The sequence below is a fragment of the Phaethon lepturus genome, unplaced genomic scaffold (genome assembly GCF_000687285.1).
Source record: "Phaethon lepturus isolate BGI_N335 unplaced genomic scaffold, ASM68728v1 scaffold11179, whole genome shotgun sequence".
In the NCBI taxonomy this organism is placed as follows: domain Eukaryota; kingdom Metazoa; phylum Chordata; class Aves; order Phaethontiformes; family Phaethontidae; genus Phaethon; species Phaethon lepturus.
Genome location: NW_010565562.1, coordinates 85,343 through 102,775, shown reverse-complemented (window position 1 = coordinate 102,775; position 17,433 = coordinate 85,343). Strand labels below are relative to the sequence as shown.

Below are 17,433 nucleotides of genomic sequence, written 5' to 3'. Positions count from 1 at the left end.
GGAAAGAGAAAAGATTTTCTTCTCACCTGTGTTGGTTAAGCATAGTGTTTTAGTCCTCTAATTTGGAACTAGATGGAAAATGAAAAGACTAATAATGGGAATTCTTGTAAGGCACTAATGTGCTGTGGTTTGTCACTGTTTCTGCAGTGCTTGTTTGTACCATCTGAGTTTAATTGATGCAACTCTGAATTTATGTCTTGGTTTGCCTACAGTGAGGGGGTAATAAAAAAAAAAAAAGCCCAGTAGTTACGTGTGTAGCTTGGTATCTGGAAGACTGAAGGGGAAGCTGGAATAATTCAATTACAAGCCTAAGAGTTCTGCCTGCTGGGACCTCTGTCACAGAAAAGTATAGATTTCTTTTAATTTCTTTTCTAAAGGAGCACATCTCCTGCAAGTGCTGTAAAAAGTAGCTATAAAAGGAAGGAAGCCAGCTGAGGTATCAGAACAATATTCAAAGTGCGTGTGTCACACTCTTGCAAGCACTAGGAATTATATATGAAAATAAGCATTAGCACAGCTATGTGGAAGCAGTCAGTATATTTCATAGCCGACATTTAATAGTCCATAGAACTTCTGGTGACATTTCTGCAATGTCTAAGGCGCTTATTAAAAGTGCATCCATTACGGATTATGCTTCAGAAAGGGGACATTTGTGGTCATGGATCCCCCACTGCAATGTAATATTAATGTTACTTTTAAAAATTTATTTAAAGAGAGAGAGAGAAGAATCTGCCCAATGAAGCCATAAGTCAATAATTCTTTGCTGTGTGCATGATGCTTTATACTGCTGTGGCATAAATGTGCTAAGAAAAAATGCATAGAAAATATTTTTACAAGCTGACTCTGGTTTCTTTTGTGATCAGTTTCAATCTTTGACTTTAAACCCACATTTCCAAAGTTTAGTCTGCATCCATGTTTTATGTACCTTAAAGTCTGATTTTTTTTTAGCTATATGTGCTACCGAGCTGAAGGCATTCAATAGAATGCACTCAGTCTAGGCCAAAGGTTTTTAGACTTTTTTTACTTAAATTGACTTAGAAAACTTAGAACTTAGAAAACTGAACTCTGGGTATCCTATTTTGAAAATGTTGACCTCAATCACTGAAAGTTACTAAAGCATAAAACTTTGTGTAGAGATGGAAATGTATCCTTCATGATACATCCCTTCAAATGATGTAATGAGGTAATGGTTGAACTGTTCTGATAAAACTTATCTCAAAATAATTTCTGAGTCAGTCTTGTCATAGGACTACTCAAGAGAAAATAGTCCAAGAAAGTTATAGATGGTTTAGGAATAATATAACAGACTTGGTGCCTACTCCACAAGCCTTTGCTAAATCACCGAAATGTGGTGTTTGTGTTGTCAAGAACCTTGGATTCATCAGAGGGATTCTGTCTGGGATTGTTACAGTCCAAAGTCAGCTACCTACTTTTTGGGTGTCCACAGGCTCTTTCATGCCTGGGCGTCTCTGGCCACTAAGACCTTATTGGGCTCAGGCTTTGATGGTTCTTCTGGAGAATAAAATGTGCCATCTAGCTGCTGCTGTAACCCAAATGCTGACTGGTATTTCTTTTCTCCAGTCTCTTGCTTAATACCTGCTGTCAGATCAACTGGCTCGGTGCTGAAATGATGTAGAAATGAAACCTCACATCAGAATAAACTGAAGTCCCTGCTGCTCCCATGGTGTGTTTGGATTCAGGAAATGGCCTGATTTGTGCTGGCCAAGATGGTTCATGGCTACAAATTATGAAACTACATCACATGTCTAAGCTGCATCATGTACAGATTTCTGACCTCTTTGCTAATTGCTACATGTTTCATAAGGTTATTGGAAGCTACAACTAAAAGAGGAATTGACAGATTCTTGAGTTATTAATTTGACTTGAGGACAAAAGTGAAGCATCTTCTCTATTTGTACTTACTAGTTGTATAAGTTTATATTAATTTATAAGCTGCACAGTTTCTGTAGTTTGTCAGAGGACTGTGCTGAAGAGTAGCTTAAAAAAATCAAAACATTAAGGAGAAGTAGTTGTCACTTTTACTGTTTCCCTTACAACATAACATTTTGCAGCAATCCCATAATGTGCACACTTGGTGGACATGCTGGGCCTTTTTGTTCTTTTAATCTCTGCTCTGTCACTGTCCTTTTGTCCTCACCTGCAGCAGCACTGTTGGCTGTATGATAGTCCTGAGTGTCGCAACACAGTTCCCTGTTGTGTCACAGGGCTCTGATGTTAAGTTATTTATCAGTCCTACTGCTTTACTTAAACTGTGAAGGTGTTAAATGGTGTGGGTAGACATTGGGCATTTGGCTCCTGAGGACACCTTTGACTAAACTGCAAATATCCAGACTCGCACTTCCCTATGTTGATTAATTAATTTCTCTTCAGCATCGACTGAAAGGAGTAGTTAACTGCTTTCCTTATATCTATTCTGCAGGAGGCATGAAATTTGTATGGGCACCTTCAGTTCAGAGTAAGAGTCTAAGGATTTACACTTAAACACACGGCTCAATTGGTCAAATTACCCTTGTGTGGTTTATGCCAGGTAAATATGCCCATTAGCAATAGGATGACATTAAACCTACAAATTTCCAGTTTTGTTGAATGCCCAATTTAAGCTGTAATTTCTGGAGGATGAAATCCTATAGTCATATGCATTAATCCAGTTATCACAAGCTCTTTCTGGCCAAGCATTAGGTCAGTGGAATAGCTACCGGTGTTGATCAAATTAAATGCCTTTTTTTCCATTTTGTAATCTTATCACTTGATTAGGTTGATTGAGGTCAGCAACAATTACAGCATTTGTATAAAATGGAGTTTTAGCAGACCCTTGTTTCTGAGATTTGACCTGGATAGGAATTGAGCTCTTGCAACTTTAGTGTTCCTTCCTCTGTGGGGAGAAAGATCACAGAATCACTGACTAGGTGGGGTGGGCAGGGATCTATGGAGATGGTCTAGACAAACCCTCCTGCTCAAAGTAGGGTCACCTGGGACAGGTTGCTCAGGGCTATGTTCAGTTGGGTTTGAGTATCTCCACAGATGGAGACTCCATAACCTGTCTGGGCAACCTGTTCCCATGTTTGACCACCATTGCAGTAAAAGTTGTATTTCTTATTTTGAATGGAATTTCTTGTATATCTTTTTTTTTCCTATTGCCCTGTACATTTGGCATCACTGAGAAGAGTGTCTCCGCTTTCTTGACTGCCTCCATCAGGTATTTATGCACATTGATGTGAGCCACCTGAGCCTTCTCTGCTTGAGGCTGAACAATCCCAGCTCTCTCAGCCTCTCTTCGTATGGCAGATGCTCCAATCCCTTAATCAGCTTGCTGGACTTACTCCAACATGTCCATGACACTCTTGTAGTGGGGAGCCCAGCACTGGACCCAGCCCTCCAGCAGTGCCTCCCCAGTGGTGAGCTGAGGGGAAGGATCCCCTCCCTTCGCCCTGCAGGCAGCCCAGAATGCTGTTTGGCCGCTATTGCCGCAAGGGCACAGTGCTGGCTTGTGCTTAACTTGCCCACCAGGACCCTCACCTTTGCTTGTCTTACAATCTCTGCTCCTTCTCAAAGATACCTTGAATAAAAGCATCAATCATCTTTGAGTTACCTTTCTTCCTTCAGTTTCCTTAATTACACCCTTGCTAATCGTTTAAAAAGAGCCCCACTGGTCTTCCATGGTAGAGTATCGTGGAAGCTATCACTAAATCTAGTTGGAGGGCTTATTCTTTGTTATGTTTCTGCCCATAGTAGCAGCAAATATTTTTCGAAAGTTAGTTTAAATAGAGGCATTTTGTTTTAATTTGTACAGACAGGAAGGAGGCAGAGGATAGACTGTATCTGATTCAAGCCTTAGCTCTCTTCTGTGTTATGCTTTTGTAAATCTGCCCTCCTATCTTTTTGCTTTCAAGCCCCTTAGGAACTTAGGACCCAATACTTACGAACCCTTAGGAACCAACTTCAGAACAGTAAAACTTCTCTGAAGCAGAGTCTCTGGTCTCTCTCACTGCTAAACTAATGAGCACTACATCACCTGTCCTGAACTGCATACATCTAGGAATTTTAAAGAGGCTTAAGAATTTAATGATTGAGCAGGTAACCAAAATGTGCAATCTCTCATTAGAATCAGACTTTCAACTGCAGGAGTGGAATGAGCAAATATATTACCTAAACTTGCAAATGGACTTGAGTAACCACAACACATTAAACTTGCTTACCAGGAAAACTGTTTAAAAGGAATATTAAAAATAGACTTCTAAACATTTAGATGACCATGCACAACTCCTATAATTGAAGATCATGCAGTGTGAAGCTATTTGAAGTTTTACTATGTACATAGTGGCTCAGATCTCACAGTTTATTGCCCCCCCCCCTTTTTTTTTGTGACGTGTTGCAGCGCTTATGACATCTCATTTGCTTTCTTTATATTACCTTATATCTGCTTGTTTTCTCCATTGACAGGTGTTTTGTTCTCACTGTCCTCTTTTTACTTGCTACTTATTCCTTTGCCTCTCTCGTCTTCCACCAGGTCTTCTCTGGCTTGCCCCACAGCATACTGGCTGTTCTTACCCTGCCAGAAACCTGCCACCAGTCTGAACTCTCCTGTGTTACAAATGGATTCTCCCTTACTTCGGTTTTCTACTCTTCCTAGCGAAACTGCTCTAACCACCTACCGTGGCCATAGAGAGAATGCTTTGTTGTGTGTGACTTGCCCTCAAGCTCTCTTCAGTATTTGTTGCCCATAGTCTCACTGCTCCCCACTCCAAGTGAGAGAGAATGACAATATTGAGCGTAATGTTTTTGCTGCGTTGTGCCCTAACTTGCTTTCTTTTCCTCTTTAATAAATTTTTTCTCATTCCTTGTCAGGTCTTTTCCTGAAATTCCTGCTTTTCCGCTTGCTTGCGTGCTCCCTTACAGTACTTCAGGATCTGAAGTGTTTACCTCTTCACCTTAGAGAATACTTGTCTTTTATCCCATTGCATTAGTGACTGCCCTTCTCCCTTCATCTCTATGATCAAGAATAACACTCCATTCGTGTCCTCAAGCTTCTCTCTTCCAGTTCCATCCTAGGCTGTTTCCAGTACAGCTTACACTTTTGAAGGCCCTTGGAAACTTCTAGACAGAAGTTCTGGTGGCTTTGTAGACAGGGTCTTTGACTTCTTCACTGCTAAGCTGCAAGGGCTGGTCTCAGATGGGTTCCAAGCAAAACTTAGAGGTGCGACTCTGGTTTTAAAAAGTAAATTCTCTAGTCCCAGTCACTAGAGTGCCTGTCCCGTGGTCTAGGTAATCTTGCATTTACCACTTCCCTTGTTAAATCTTCTTAGTTCTTCAAATCACAAACCAGTGTCCAGCCTCCCTTGTCACTCACTATATCATACTCTGGCAACTCTGTGTTCTGCGCTGTTGTATACTGTGACCTGCACAGACCAGCATCCTGATCCCACACCCCTTAAGACCATGAGCACATTTTCCCCACTGTACTTTTCCAGTATCTTCCACTTTACCCAGCTGTGGCCCTTATTTCCTATCTCCTAAGCTTCTCTTGCCTTTTCCTTGCGTGGAAGAGCAAATTCTGGCATAACATTCAGTGCCGCTGAGGTGTGCTATGGCAGGATCTGCCTTGATGCAATAGTAGTTCGGTGAGTATCATCAGATCCACAGGAGCTGTGGTGTGTAGGCAGTTCCTGGAGATGAGCTATGTGATGTGATTTTACAGGGTGGGGGTGGAAGAAGCAGGGTGACAAGACATTGCTTAAAACTGGTAATCTTTCAGGTTGTTCTAGCCAACAGCCTTTAGCATCATCAAGCTGGATCTTCTCAAAATGTTGTTTTTCCTTATTTGTCTCCTTTTTTGTTCTCTCACTGCAGTACTGCTTCACCAGGTCCTTGGGGAGCTCTTTCACACCCAGATCTTCCAGATCTTCCAGAAGGAAGCTTCCTCTAGGAGGCCCACAGAGTTCAGGCTTTGGTCTTCTGCTCTTCCTCTTTTACTCCCTGCTAAGAAGAGCTAGTGGTAGAGAAGACCTGCGTGTCTGCACCCCTACTTCAGGCCTGCTTTCCAATCTACTCAAAAATAAAATTGTAGCCTGTCTCTCTAGGAAGGATGTATTCTGTATGAGCAAAAATGTGGTGTGTTTAGTTTGCAGAGGAAATACTATAGGTGTGTGCAATTTACTGAATGGCAGAAAACTGTATCAATGTTAACCCTTCTTGGCTTCTCAATTAAATGCAAGCAGACCATGTTTCAAACTGGCCTAACCTTACAGACTTTATTTTCAGAGACAGCATCTAAACAAGAGATGCATAACCGTATACTAATACAAGTAATAAAACCGCTATACTAACAGTAGCTTTTTTTAAAAAAAAAAAAAAAGGACGAATGTGAATTCTTGCTCTTTAAGGCATTGATTTTGAAGCTGATCGGGGTTGGGAAGAAACTGTATCTCTGGTCAGTTTATTCCACTGTGGCTTAGTACAAAGTTATTTTACTTTTGTGGGAAGTATGTTGCTGGTTTTTGTTTTAGGTGGAATTGCTTATCTGATTGGGTGTAGCCTTGATGCCTGAAGTAATACATGTCCTACTGTCATGTAGTTGAGTAAAAACATGTGTAGCTGCACAAATCTTATTCATAGCATTTTTCCAAACCTGCTAGCTAATCTAATCTCGGTTAATTGGCTGAGTGATTTCAGTGTCTACCAGAGGGAATTCATCAACACTTCCTACACAAGGCTGGGTCTTAAGTCAGTATTGCTGGATCAAAGCATACATATTGCTGTACTTCCCACAGGTCAGTAGAGACAACATGTAAATGTCCAAGGCAAAGCTGTACTGAAAATGGGCGAGTGTTTCTATGGTCACCTACTTTTTTGTTGAGACTCTGAAATTGCTCTGTTGGCCAGGGTTGCAGTAGCACTTCTCTTCTTCCTGCGCCTGACTTGTTCACATGCCAGCTCTTTGACAGCTGCAGGACATTGCTACAGAGGCAGTTTTCCTGTGTCTGAGCTTTATTCCCACGCTAGCTAGTGGGTGAAGAGGAGTAATGTGGCTGTTTGTCATTTGTGTCTGGACAGACCTCATCTCCTTATGAAATACGTCTTTTTGAAAGCTAGTGTTTTGCTCCTTGTGTGCAGCTGCTGAAGAACACTGGCCAGCTCAAGAGAGCCAGAGAGGATCTCCTTGAAGCAGTTCATAGCTGCTGTAACTGCCCCTTCTTGTTTAGTGCAGTCTGTGGCTGGTAGTGACTTCATGTTCTTCATCGGCTGGAAGCCCAGACCACTTCCTGAGCGTGCCACGATTACTGTGCCTGTGCCCTGTTTCCTGGAAAGCAGTTGGGGCTCATTGTATGTGTGTGAACCTTCAGTCCTTTACAGATCCTTCATTTCTGGTGCTCCTGTTGGGAACTGCATTGTGCAGAGAGATATTTTTCAGTCATATGCAATAAATCTGAAGCTTTCCAGCCATCTAGAGCTACCAAACATCTTGGGGAAAGCTGTCCTCTGTGAAGGCAGGAGAAGTCTGGGCTCCTTATGTGATGGGAGAGACCGGTACTGCAGTAATCCCCAATCTTAGAAGTTGCTAAGTGGTCTGCCAGGCCAAAAAGGGGTTTTTGATCACCTACTAGGTGAGAGCAAGTGGCTCATGATAGACACCAGGGAAGCAACTTAGAGCTTTGGAGATACTGTCTGAGGAACACATAAGAAATAGATTTAAAGACTTCTACTGCACAGAGGTCGAGTGTGCTTCCCAGATGAGAGTTGCATGAAACAAAACTTACTGAAGCTTGGTAACATCAAATCCCAAAGGCAGAATAAGGGAAGACCTTGAAGGCAAACAGAAATTGAAAGGTAGGAGGTGATGTGATTGCTGGGGCAGCTGGAGGTGTAACAAATGGGTTGAAAACATATGTCCCTGCTAGTCTCTGACGGGAAGGAAGCAAGAGAGCAGAGGGAGATCTGATACTCTGTGGTGGATCTTCTGGCTGAGCTGCGCTGAACTGTCTGTCCCCCTTGGCTTTTACTACAGGGAAGAAAGGTGGAAGGGAAACAACACTGATACAGTCTTTCTGCATACTGTATTTCCACTTACATGCATCAAAACAAAACAGATTCAGTTCTTCGTGCATCAGGTCATATACCTGGGCAACTCCTTGCCAAAGAATGTGGCAGCTGCAAAATGTCTGTATGAATTCCAGGGGAGCCTGGACAAACATTTGGAGGAGAGATCCATTGCTGGGAAGGAGAGGGGGGCTGCTGATTAGACAAACCACATCAAACTCAGGAAATCCACTCAGCTGAAAATGTTTGAAAGCTGTGTGAATGTTAGGGAGGAAATATTTTATCTCTTTGCCCTGTTCTTACTTTACCTTGGACATCCATTTATTGCCATTTTTGGAAAAGAGATTTTGAACTCTGATCTCACCCAGCACAGTCTCACTCGCATCCTTAGGTAGGATTTTCCTTACCGCTGGGCAAGCAAGCCAATGAATTCTTAAAAAAATAATCCCAAGCTAAAAATCAAGCAACACTTTTTTTTTCTTCCCTCAGAGACAACCAATTCTGATGCAGTAACTGTTAATTACCAAAGAAAGCACACATCTCTGATCCCTGTGCCTCTGTTCTGGGGTTAGTATTTGATGGTTAATGCTTGTACAGCTTAGTGCCTCAAGATAGCTGCCCTCAGAGTCCAGGCTCTTCATGTGTGTTTCAAGAAATGCCCGTGATAGCTTTCAGTGGGTGATAACAGTAAGCAAAGCAGGCAGAGTTTGTTCAGATTTGTGCTTTGCAGGATTAAGCACACTCTTGATATCATAAGAAATAGTAAGTAGCTGTGGAATGAAAGCTCATGCTATCTGTTACAGATTGTCCAAAGCTGTGCTGGCCATGGGCGGCAGGTTTGGAAGCAGTTTGTTCATACTGCTGCACGTCAGCCTATTCTTGTTTCAGCTAGAGCTGCTGTTGTATTTTTACTCCTAATTCCTATTCTCAGTATGGGGGATACTAACCCCTGTAAGCAGGGATGCCATTTTTCAAAGGTTAGGTGATAAAAATTTATGGGAGTGGACCTGTTTTGTTGCCCCTAAAAGCTTGGCATCACCAGAGGGGCTGTTGATTTGGTTCACTTCATGACTGGCCAAGATACGAAAATGAAAACCATTGCTGCAGAGCATGTATCAGGCTGTTGTGATGGAAAAATGTGCACTGGGAATATTCAGAAGTAAATTACCAGAACATAAGTGCGGTAACATGAGTGACCTGATTTGTTCAGAGGACAGGTTACTCTGCAGTTTCTGTTGAATTCAACATAGTGTTGATTGTCTCTGAAAATCTTTTCTTCAGTCAACTGTAGGCTTAAGTTTAGACAGTGATGTTTACACAGCATTGACGTGAGAATCTGCAGGTTTTATAGTTGTGTGGCTTGTGAACTTCCCTGCCAAGTACACTTAGTCTGCAACTCAGGAAAAGCAAAATGTGCAATTCAGGTACAATTCAGGAGGGCTGAGCATGAGCATGACAGAGGCAGAGAGAGTAATGTGGGATGATACTATAGTGTTTGCTTGCTCCATGGCTGGCTGTTTGGAGTCTGCTTGAACACTTGCCCAAAGAGCCCCCATAAGTATTTGTGCGAAGTTTTCCTTTTGGCCAAGAGCATTGCTATTTTGCTGGCTAATGAAAATCTGCTTCTTCTCTTGTCATTGAGATCAAGGGATATTCAGCTAAAGTAGTCCTTCAACTTTTCTGTTTAGATAGGGAAATTTAAGAGTATCCTGAATTAGATGGGGTTGTGGGCTTCGACTTTTTTTAAACTACCCTAAGCTAATGTGCGGAAGTTGTTTTTAGAAATATAACTATTTGGGAAAAATTCAGAAGGGCAGTCAAAATGTTTTCTGGGATTTTATTACAGCTTTGAATAATAAATAATAATAATTATTATTTTTAAGGTACTTTATTTGGTAGCTTGAACCATAGCTTTTTTGTTGTTTCTTGTTATTTCTTCTATTGTACTTCGGTAGGTTCAAAGAAGTGACTAAGTATTTGTTGATTTATTGGAGGGTAGAAGTACTTAAGACAGTAAGATATTAGAAATAGCTGGTGATTAAGATTACTCATGATTTATATTATGGTCTTCGTTTTCTTTTGCCAGTGCATTCCAAAGCTTTCACTTTTTAGGCTGTGAGCTTTCATTACTTTTTCCAGTTTTTCTTGTCAAGGTGATTGTTTTGTTAAAAGTAAGATTAAACAAGAGCAAAATGACTGCAATTTGTCATTGTAACAGAGAGACTTCTTGCACTGTCACACTGAGCATGTCTACTTCCAGAATGTCTGGAGTGAAACGTTTAATATCTTCATGGAATTAGTTTTAAAACTTTCAAGAAGTGGAACAAAAGCACGAACACTTTCTCTATGACAGATGTAAATTGTAAGTAATTGTTTGTGGAGCACTTGAATACTGTAATGGTTCTGTAGGCCATCTAAGTGGTTAGACAAACATAGGTAAGCAAAGAGAAGAATGAGAAAATAAACCAAAACCGGATGATGCCAAGAAAATACAGTGAATAGACTGAATTCCAGGTAGAGGTGGAGAGTGAGTTACTTCTTTTGTGGCTCCCTGATGGGGGATGCTGGTTACAAGGTCACTCTCTGTACTGTGTTCCACCCACTCAGGAGGGGTATGGAAAACTCCCGGGTGTGGCAGGATTTTCTGTGTCAACTAGTAGTGCTGCATGCTGAAACTACTTAATACTGGCTTGCCTGAGGGGGCCATTGGGAGAATATCCATGGTAGGAGTGAACTTATTGATCCTTTCTATAAAGGCTGAATGCAGTTCACGCTATTAAATATTGCTACTGGGACAAAAGTAGTGGATCAGCAGTATTCACTGCTCTTTGTAATATTCAGGAGCAAATACAAATGCTGATGATGAATATGCCTGCAGCATTTCTTTGGTTTGGAACTTGGGATCGCTCAGACTGCACTTTGTCCACGTGCTATAGCTCCCTTTTGATAACAGCCACAATTTTAAGTTTCACTGTTATGTCTTGTTTTCTTTCCCACAGCTGTAGGAAAAGTGCTTTCTTTATCAAGGGTACTGAAAGAGAAGGCATATTTGTGTGTTTTTTTATCCCCTCATCTTCACCACAACCATTTCTTTTAGTAGCTAATAATATTTAGTATTTATTTCAGTGACTTACATAAATCTCAAATGCATAAAACAGCAGCATCGTTTTTTCTACTGGCTTTTCTTGTGGGAACTTGTTGAAATGAACTATCTCATTGAAAAGCGTCGTTCCTGGAATGAGGAGGACTGTTGTGCCATTCTTCAGGTGGTGCAAGAAGAAAAATTTGGAGGGTGTCTCTGCTTGGATTAGTGAATCGGGGAGGATATCAGTTCCTCCAAAAGATTTATAGCATTTTGGAGAGCAGGCTTTTAAGAGCTTACCTTGTGCTTCAGGTATCCATCAAGCCTTGGAGCAGAGTCCTTCTGAAGCTACTGACGTTGTTGCCCAGTCTCTTGCCAGACGCACGTTGAACCTTGACGTGGGGACGCCACAGAGCATAGGACCCTAGTCTGAGGCGGCCGGTACATATGCTGGCTGGAAGGATAGGTCTTATTTTTTGCACCTGTTTTGCAAGTAGGACACGAGAGGTGAGCATGGTTCATGGTTCTTTTCGTTGTCAGAGCAGTCAAGTCATACCTCCAGTCTCTTCTTCCCTGCCTAATCTCTAACTCAAGACAGACACTTTCTGTGTGGGATGATGAAGAAAGGATGTAGCTGTCTGTGCTGTCTACTGTTTGCAGCTTTATCCACTGCACTCACTTGTTACTTGAGTCAGTAAATCCTTTTGGTTTTGTCAGGTGGCCTCTTACATGGAAACTTTCTTCAGCATCCAGTCTCTATGCCTTATCTCTGGAAGCAGAACCCAGAAAGAGGTTTTACAAGCTCAATGTCTTACCCTTGTTTTGTTAAAATACTTGTCTATTTTTAAAACCATGGGACCAAAGGAGAGAGGCTTATATTAAACTGTGCTGATCTTATCTGGACCATTTTAATGCATGTTGCTTTACAGATCACTCTTAGGCTAAGGGCTGGAATTAATAAGGTGACAGAAGAGACAGAGAATTACATGAAACTGGGCACAGGGTCCATGTCTCCTGTGTCAGACATTCTCTCCAGTTACAGAAGGACCTGCTGGCAGTGGCACCAGCACCTGGTACTCTTTCCACTTGGGGTACATGTTTTGGCTTTTTTTTCTAGGTTCACAGTCAGAGCCTGAGAGATACAAAAATCCTTGGAGGTTTTTGTGTCTGGTTAAAGAAAAAAGCCTCTGTCTGAACCTTGCATAGTAACAACTGGCTGCCCCCACTTCATCCTGCACTACAATGTGGAGGCTATTGTGCAGCAGAGTAACAGAAACACATCTGGAATTTTTCCCATCGGGATTGATATGGATCTCATTAATAGCAGCTTTGTAATCTGTCTGTAACTTTTTCAGTAAGTGATATTATTCTGATAGTAGTGATTAGTAGTGTATACATTGTACAAATGCAAATCAGGTGGCTCTACCTGGGAGAATCCACCTAAAGCTGTATTACCCTGTTTCACTTAATAGAAGGAAAAAAGCTTATTCTCTGGTCGGATGAATTACACTGCTTTGACCACAAGGCGAGCTTGAAAATCACACAACAGTTCCTTGAACAACTTCCTACAAGAAGGAGCATGCTAAGGTAAATTGTTTAGGCACTAGGAATTTGTGCAATGGAGAACATTTCCACTCTCGCTGTATTTTTAGTTAGGATGTCCATCTTCTGAATGGTGCAAATTATGGCATGGATTCCAACCAAAAAGCTTGTCCAATTTAAAAACAGCAGAGAGAACTGTACTTGCCCAACATCTACCGTGCTTTCAGCCCCTTCTTGTTTTCGCTGCAGATTTCATTCTTGTTTCTAGTTCATATCTTCCAATTTTCTCAATAAAATTATAGAATTGATTGGATATTGTCATTGCTATGCAAGTTTTTCAGGTAAAACCCAGATTATGATGACTTTAAAAAAAATGAAAATAACTGACAAAAAAATTCTAAGAAACATCATAATGGACTACCTGTGTGATCGTCTTGGAGCATCAATTTATATCATGTACAAAGAAGCTGAACAATTTACTTCTTGGCTTTGTTTGTTTGAATTATCTCCCTTTCTTGTGTGCTGTGGGCAACTATTGGTGCAATAGCTGCTACAGACTTTTTTCCCCTCACTTTTACTGTTTTGCTTTCATTTCCTGTTTGTGTCTGAAAGCCAGGCTTGTCCTTCACCTACGTTTTCACTGGGAAGGCTTTCTCTGGAACACCTTAAAGTCACTGTAGGGAGTTGCACTGATGAGATTTGCAACCTACAAATATTCAGTAATAATGAGTCAGGACAGAAAATGCATGCAGTTTGAAAATAATGGTTTCTTTTTCCTCAGGTTTCTGAGCCTTTATTAGTTATTGAGGTCTCATTTCCAACTATAAGGCTACGAAAATAGTTTTAATTTGCTTTGGGTTTTTTTTAACATGAAAGCTGAGATTTTTCCCAGTTCCTACAAACTGTGTCTCGTAGAACTTTTCAGAATATTGCACTGTATGTAAGAAAATCAGAAGAGCTGAAAATATCTCTGTTAATGTCATGGTGTATACTTTGCAGCAGATTAATAATTTCTGCGTCATCTTAATAGGAATTTTTGTCTAGGTTCTGAAATGGCATTGATCATTCTGTAAGTATATAAACCTTGAAAAAATTAAGACTTTCTCAGAACAAGCCATCTGTTTCAGTAACAATGCTTGAAACATTGACATTTCTTCTGCCAGCATCCTCACTCCGGTAAGAATTATGCAGGAAATTTTTGCCCCAAGCAGACTTTTGACCTGGATAAGAGCAATATGCCAGAGGTGAAGGAACATCAGGCAGTCAAGAACCAAATGAATTAGGAAGTCTGGTCCCCTGATGATGCAGACACCAAATCATAAACCCCTTTCATAAACTGACTAAGGTTTACCTCAAGTAGTTTGTTTTGTACTATCCTGTCTTCCTCTGCTTCCATCACAAGGCTCTCTTGAATCTTACATGTTTTAAATGTTAGTGACCTTATTTTCATCCTCATCTGACTGTGTCATGATCAGGTCATACTCATTTCTTTTATGCCTATTTGTTCATTAGCTTCAGTAGCTCTTTACCTTCTGTGCTGCATCCCCTGTGCTGTACATAGACAGGGCAGTCACATCTGTTCTGTGCTTGTGCTTGGCTGTGCTAAACAGTATGTGCATTTTTGGTTTAGGTGATGGTTGCAGGCTCTTTTTCATCATTGTCCTATGAGAACATATGGTACATACATACCAATTGCTTTTCAGCTTTATTGACGTACATGTGTGAGAACTGTATGTGCTGTTTGTTCTAGATGGAAGAATTAAGTATTCCAGGCTCCTTCTGCAGCGGTGCTATTAGTTGTTATGAAGGCCACTAAAGATTTCACTATTCCCTTCAATGCTTTCAAATATGAAAATTGCTCTGCTACAGTAGGAAAACCTCAACATAGATATAGACGTTAAATAATGTGGTAGGAAGAAACAAGATCAGAGTCTTTTGAAACAGTGAAGTGCAATTTGATGTGCTCTACCTAAGACTGCCGGCAGCTCAGGACAGTCAAACATGCCAACGGTGGCAGGAATGAGCAGTGGATGGGGAGGGTTGCTGGCAATGGCATGGCTGTGGATTAACTTTTCTCTGCAAATAGAATAAAGAGAACAGTAAGATGGCTTTATAAAAGCAAAGGGCAGTCACTGTGTTTCAACAGACCAGTTAATTAGTATATATGATGAAAAACAACAGGTCAGTAACAGGAACTGTGCCCCATCATCTGCAGTCTTCTGGAATGTATGTTAGAGCTTCACCAAAAAAATCAGATTCCCTGCCTTTTGGGAGCGCAATGTTGCACAGCAGCAATTAGCCTAGATGACTGCTGTCTTACTCTTTTTCATTAGAAACAGCAATCTCCTTCCTGTCCCCGTGGAATGTGAGCAGGACTATAGTTGTGCTAAACTTTGGCCACCTGGCGACGTTACTGGCTGGCATCTTCCATGTGAGCTAACTCTTTCTGCTAGTGAGAAGGATTGGACCCTTTCTCCTTCCCGGCTCATCTCATTTTTTATTTGCACAGAAGGCTTTGAAAACTCAGGCAGTAATTACAGTCTGATTTTGCTCACCTTCATCGTGTTTCCAAATACCATGTAATCTCATCTATCTGGCTCAGTGCTCCCTCAGAGGCCTTGAACACCCCACCTGGCTTTTGGTAGGAGAAACTAGCTGTAATTCAATCTTGTGTCTTTGACAGTAACACATGAAAAACAAACTGCGACATTGAAATGATGTTAGGAGTTTTTTAAGCTAACAGCATTCTATGCTGTCTAGAAATCAGCTTTTCAGCCTTGCATAGTTGTGTTTTGGTATTAGAGGGTTCAGTGAACAATGACAAATTTTGCATGTTGTCTTATACACTGCACCATGAGGCAGGTCAGGACAAAGTTTCTACCTTGTCTGAATTTTAGAGCTTTTTTTTTTTTCCTCTCAAAAGGAAGCCAACCTTTAAACCAAGCTTCTTGTTATTTTTTGTGTGTGCCTGTGCGGTTTTTGTCTGAAATGTTTGGAGAATCAGTAGGAAAGTCTCAGGATTTCATTAGAGCAGGCAAATTGATTTATTTTTCTCTTTAATATTTAGAGTTTATCTCAAAACTTTCCAGACCCCATAATGATTATTTGCACTATATAGGTAAGCTGTTGAGGACACTTTGTTGGACTTCATGCATGTCAGAACATAGTCAGTTAGCAGGAGGGACTGAGCTGATGTTATATCAGTCTTTGATTCTGTGCCTTGGTGGTGCGTAAGCGCAAGATATTAATGACTGCAGAAAGGTTAAACTTTACGTGTCTTCCTGTTTATCACAAAGGTACAGGGTACAATCAGAAAGCAGTCTTGGCAGGCAGCAGGCTTGCAATATCCATGTGCTGCTTATCTACCCTACCGTGGTGTTTGTACTGAAATTTGATTACCATATATGAAGGTAAAGACTTAAGAAGCAGAGGGAGTCTGAAGGGTAGCTCTTGGTTCCCAACTACAGCAGACTGTGGCATGGGTATTTGATCACCCTCTAGCAACGTTACCCTAGTGTGAAAATGGTTTTAGAAGAAATAGACCTTTGCAGAGCTTCAAAAGATCATCTGTTTAATTTTCCCTCTTAGAAGTAGGCACAGCTGTGGCTAACCCATGCTTAACAGATGTAAACTCCTTTGTAAAAATAGTACAGTCAAATCAGAAACCAAGGTAGTTGATGCAAGTTCTGTAACCCATGTCCCGACAGTAGATTTCAATGTGTAATAATCCCAAGCATAGGAAACCTTTTTCTAATGTTAAAGTTTCGTTTGCTGCAGTTCAGGCCCAGGGCTGCTACTTCTGTTTACCAGGGATACGGAGATGGAACCTTTCTCTTTTGCAGCAGCCTTGTAATATTTAACCGTTCATCGTGTCCTCTCTCAATTTTCTCTTCTCTAGATTAAACAAATTCATTTCTTTCTAGCTTTCCTCTATGATTGTGTTTTCTAGACCTTAAATCTTTTTCACAGCTCTCCTATGGCCTTTTTCCAGTTTGTTCGTGTTTTTTGTGTGAGGCCCAGAATCGGGCATGGTCCTTGAGCTGATGCTTTCTGATCCTGAATAAAGTAGAGTGCTTAATGGGTTTTACAGCTGTGACAGCTACATTTTTCAGTCATGATAGGATGTTTATCTTTTCTGCAATAGTATGACAATGTTCTGTGTATGAACCACAGCGCCGAGTATGGAGGCCCTTTAAGGTACGTTGGAGCAGCTGGTCCCGCTCTAAATAGAGCGGTGAGCAGGCAATGGGAAAATGCCTGCACCAATGAGTTTAAACAACCTACTACATGATGGAGAGCAAAGAGGGCAAGAAGGCTGATGATGCTCCAGAGTGCCTCAAAGGTGCAGAGCAACCATTCCAAGGGGAGGAGGCTGGGATAACTGAAAGTCCTCCTACCCAACCTGTGGGGTTTTTGTTCAGCGGACTTTACCTGCCCCTCCTTTTTCTTTGCGTATGGAATAAAGCCTGTTCAAAGGCATTTGTTGGAGTGGCTGTGGCATTTACTGCCCCTTCTTGTCGGAAGAAAGGACCATGGTTTACACCCTCACAGTCCTTCTTGCAGAGCTGCGAAGGGACAAGCAATTACAAAACCCAAATGGTAGAGTTATTAGGAAAGGGCAGAGAACAAAGCAAAGCAGTGTTGTACCGCTGCATAATTCACTGGCATCTGTATAGTGAATGGCCAATTAGTTGAGGACTTTTCAGTCTGAAAGGGACAACTGTAGGTGCACTCCAGAGTCTGTAGGCATGAAT

The 17,433-nt window shown here is 41.3% G+C and overlaps 1 protein-coding gene across 1 annotated transcript in view; it reads left to right on the top strand.

Annotated features, from left to right (window-relative positions):
- The window catches only part of LOC104627116 (CMP-N-acetylneuraminate-beta-1,4-galactoside alpha-2,3-sialyltransferase-like), a 102,775-nt gene that overhangs the window by 6,580 nt on the left and 78,762 nt on the right, over nt 1-17,433 (top strand). Inside the window, exon 3 of the mRNA XM_010295223.1 lies at nt 16,824-16,876. Coding sequence (XP_010293525.1) covers nt 16,824-16,876 — 53 coding nt within the window. The remainder of the gene's footprint in view (nt 1-16,823; nt 16,877-17,433) is intronic.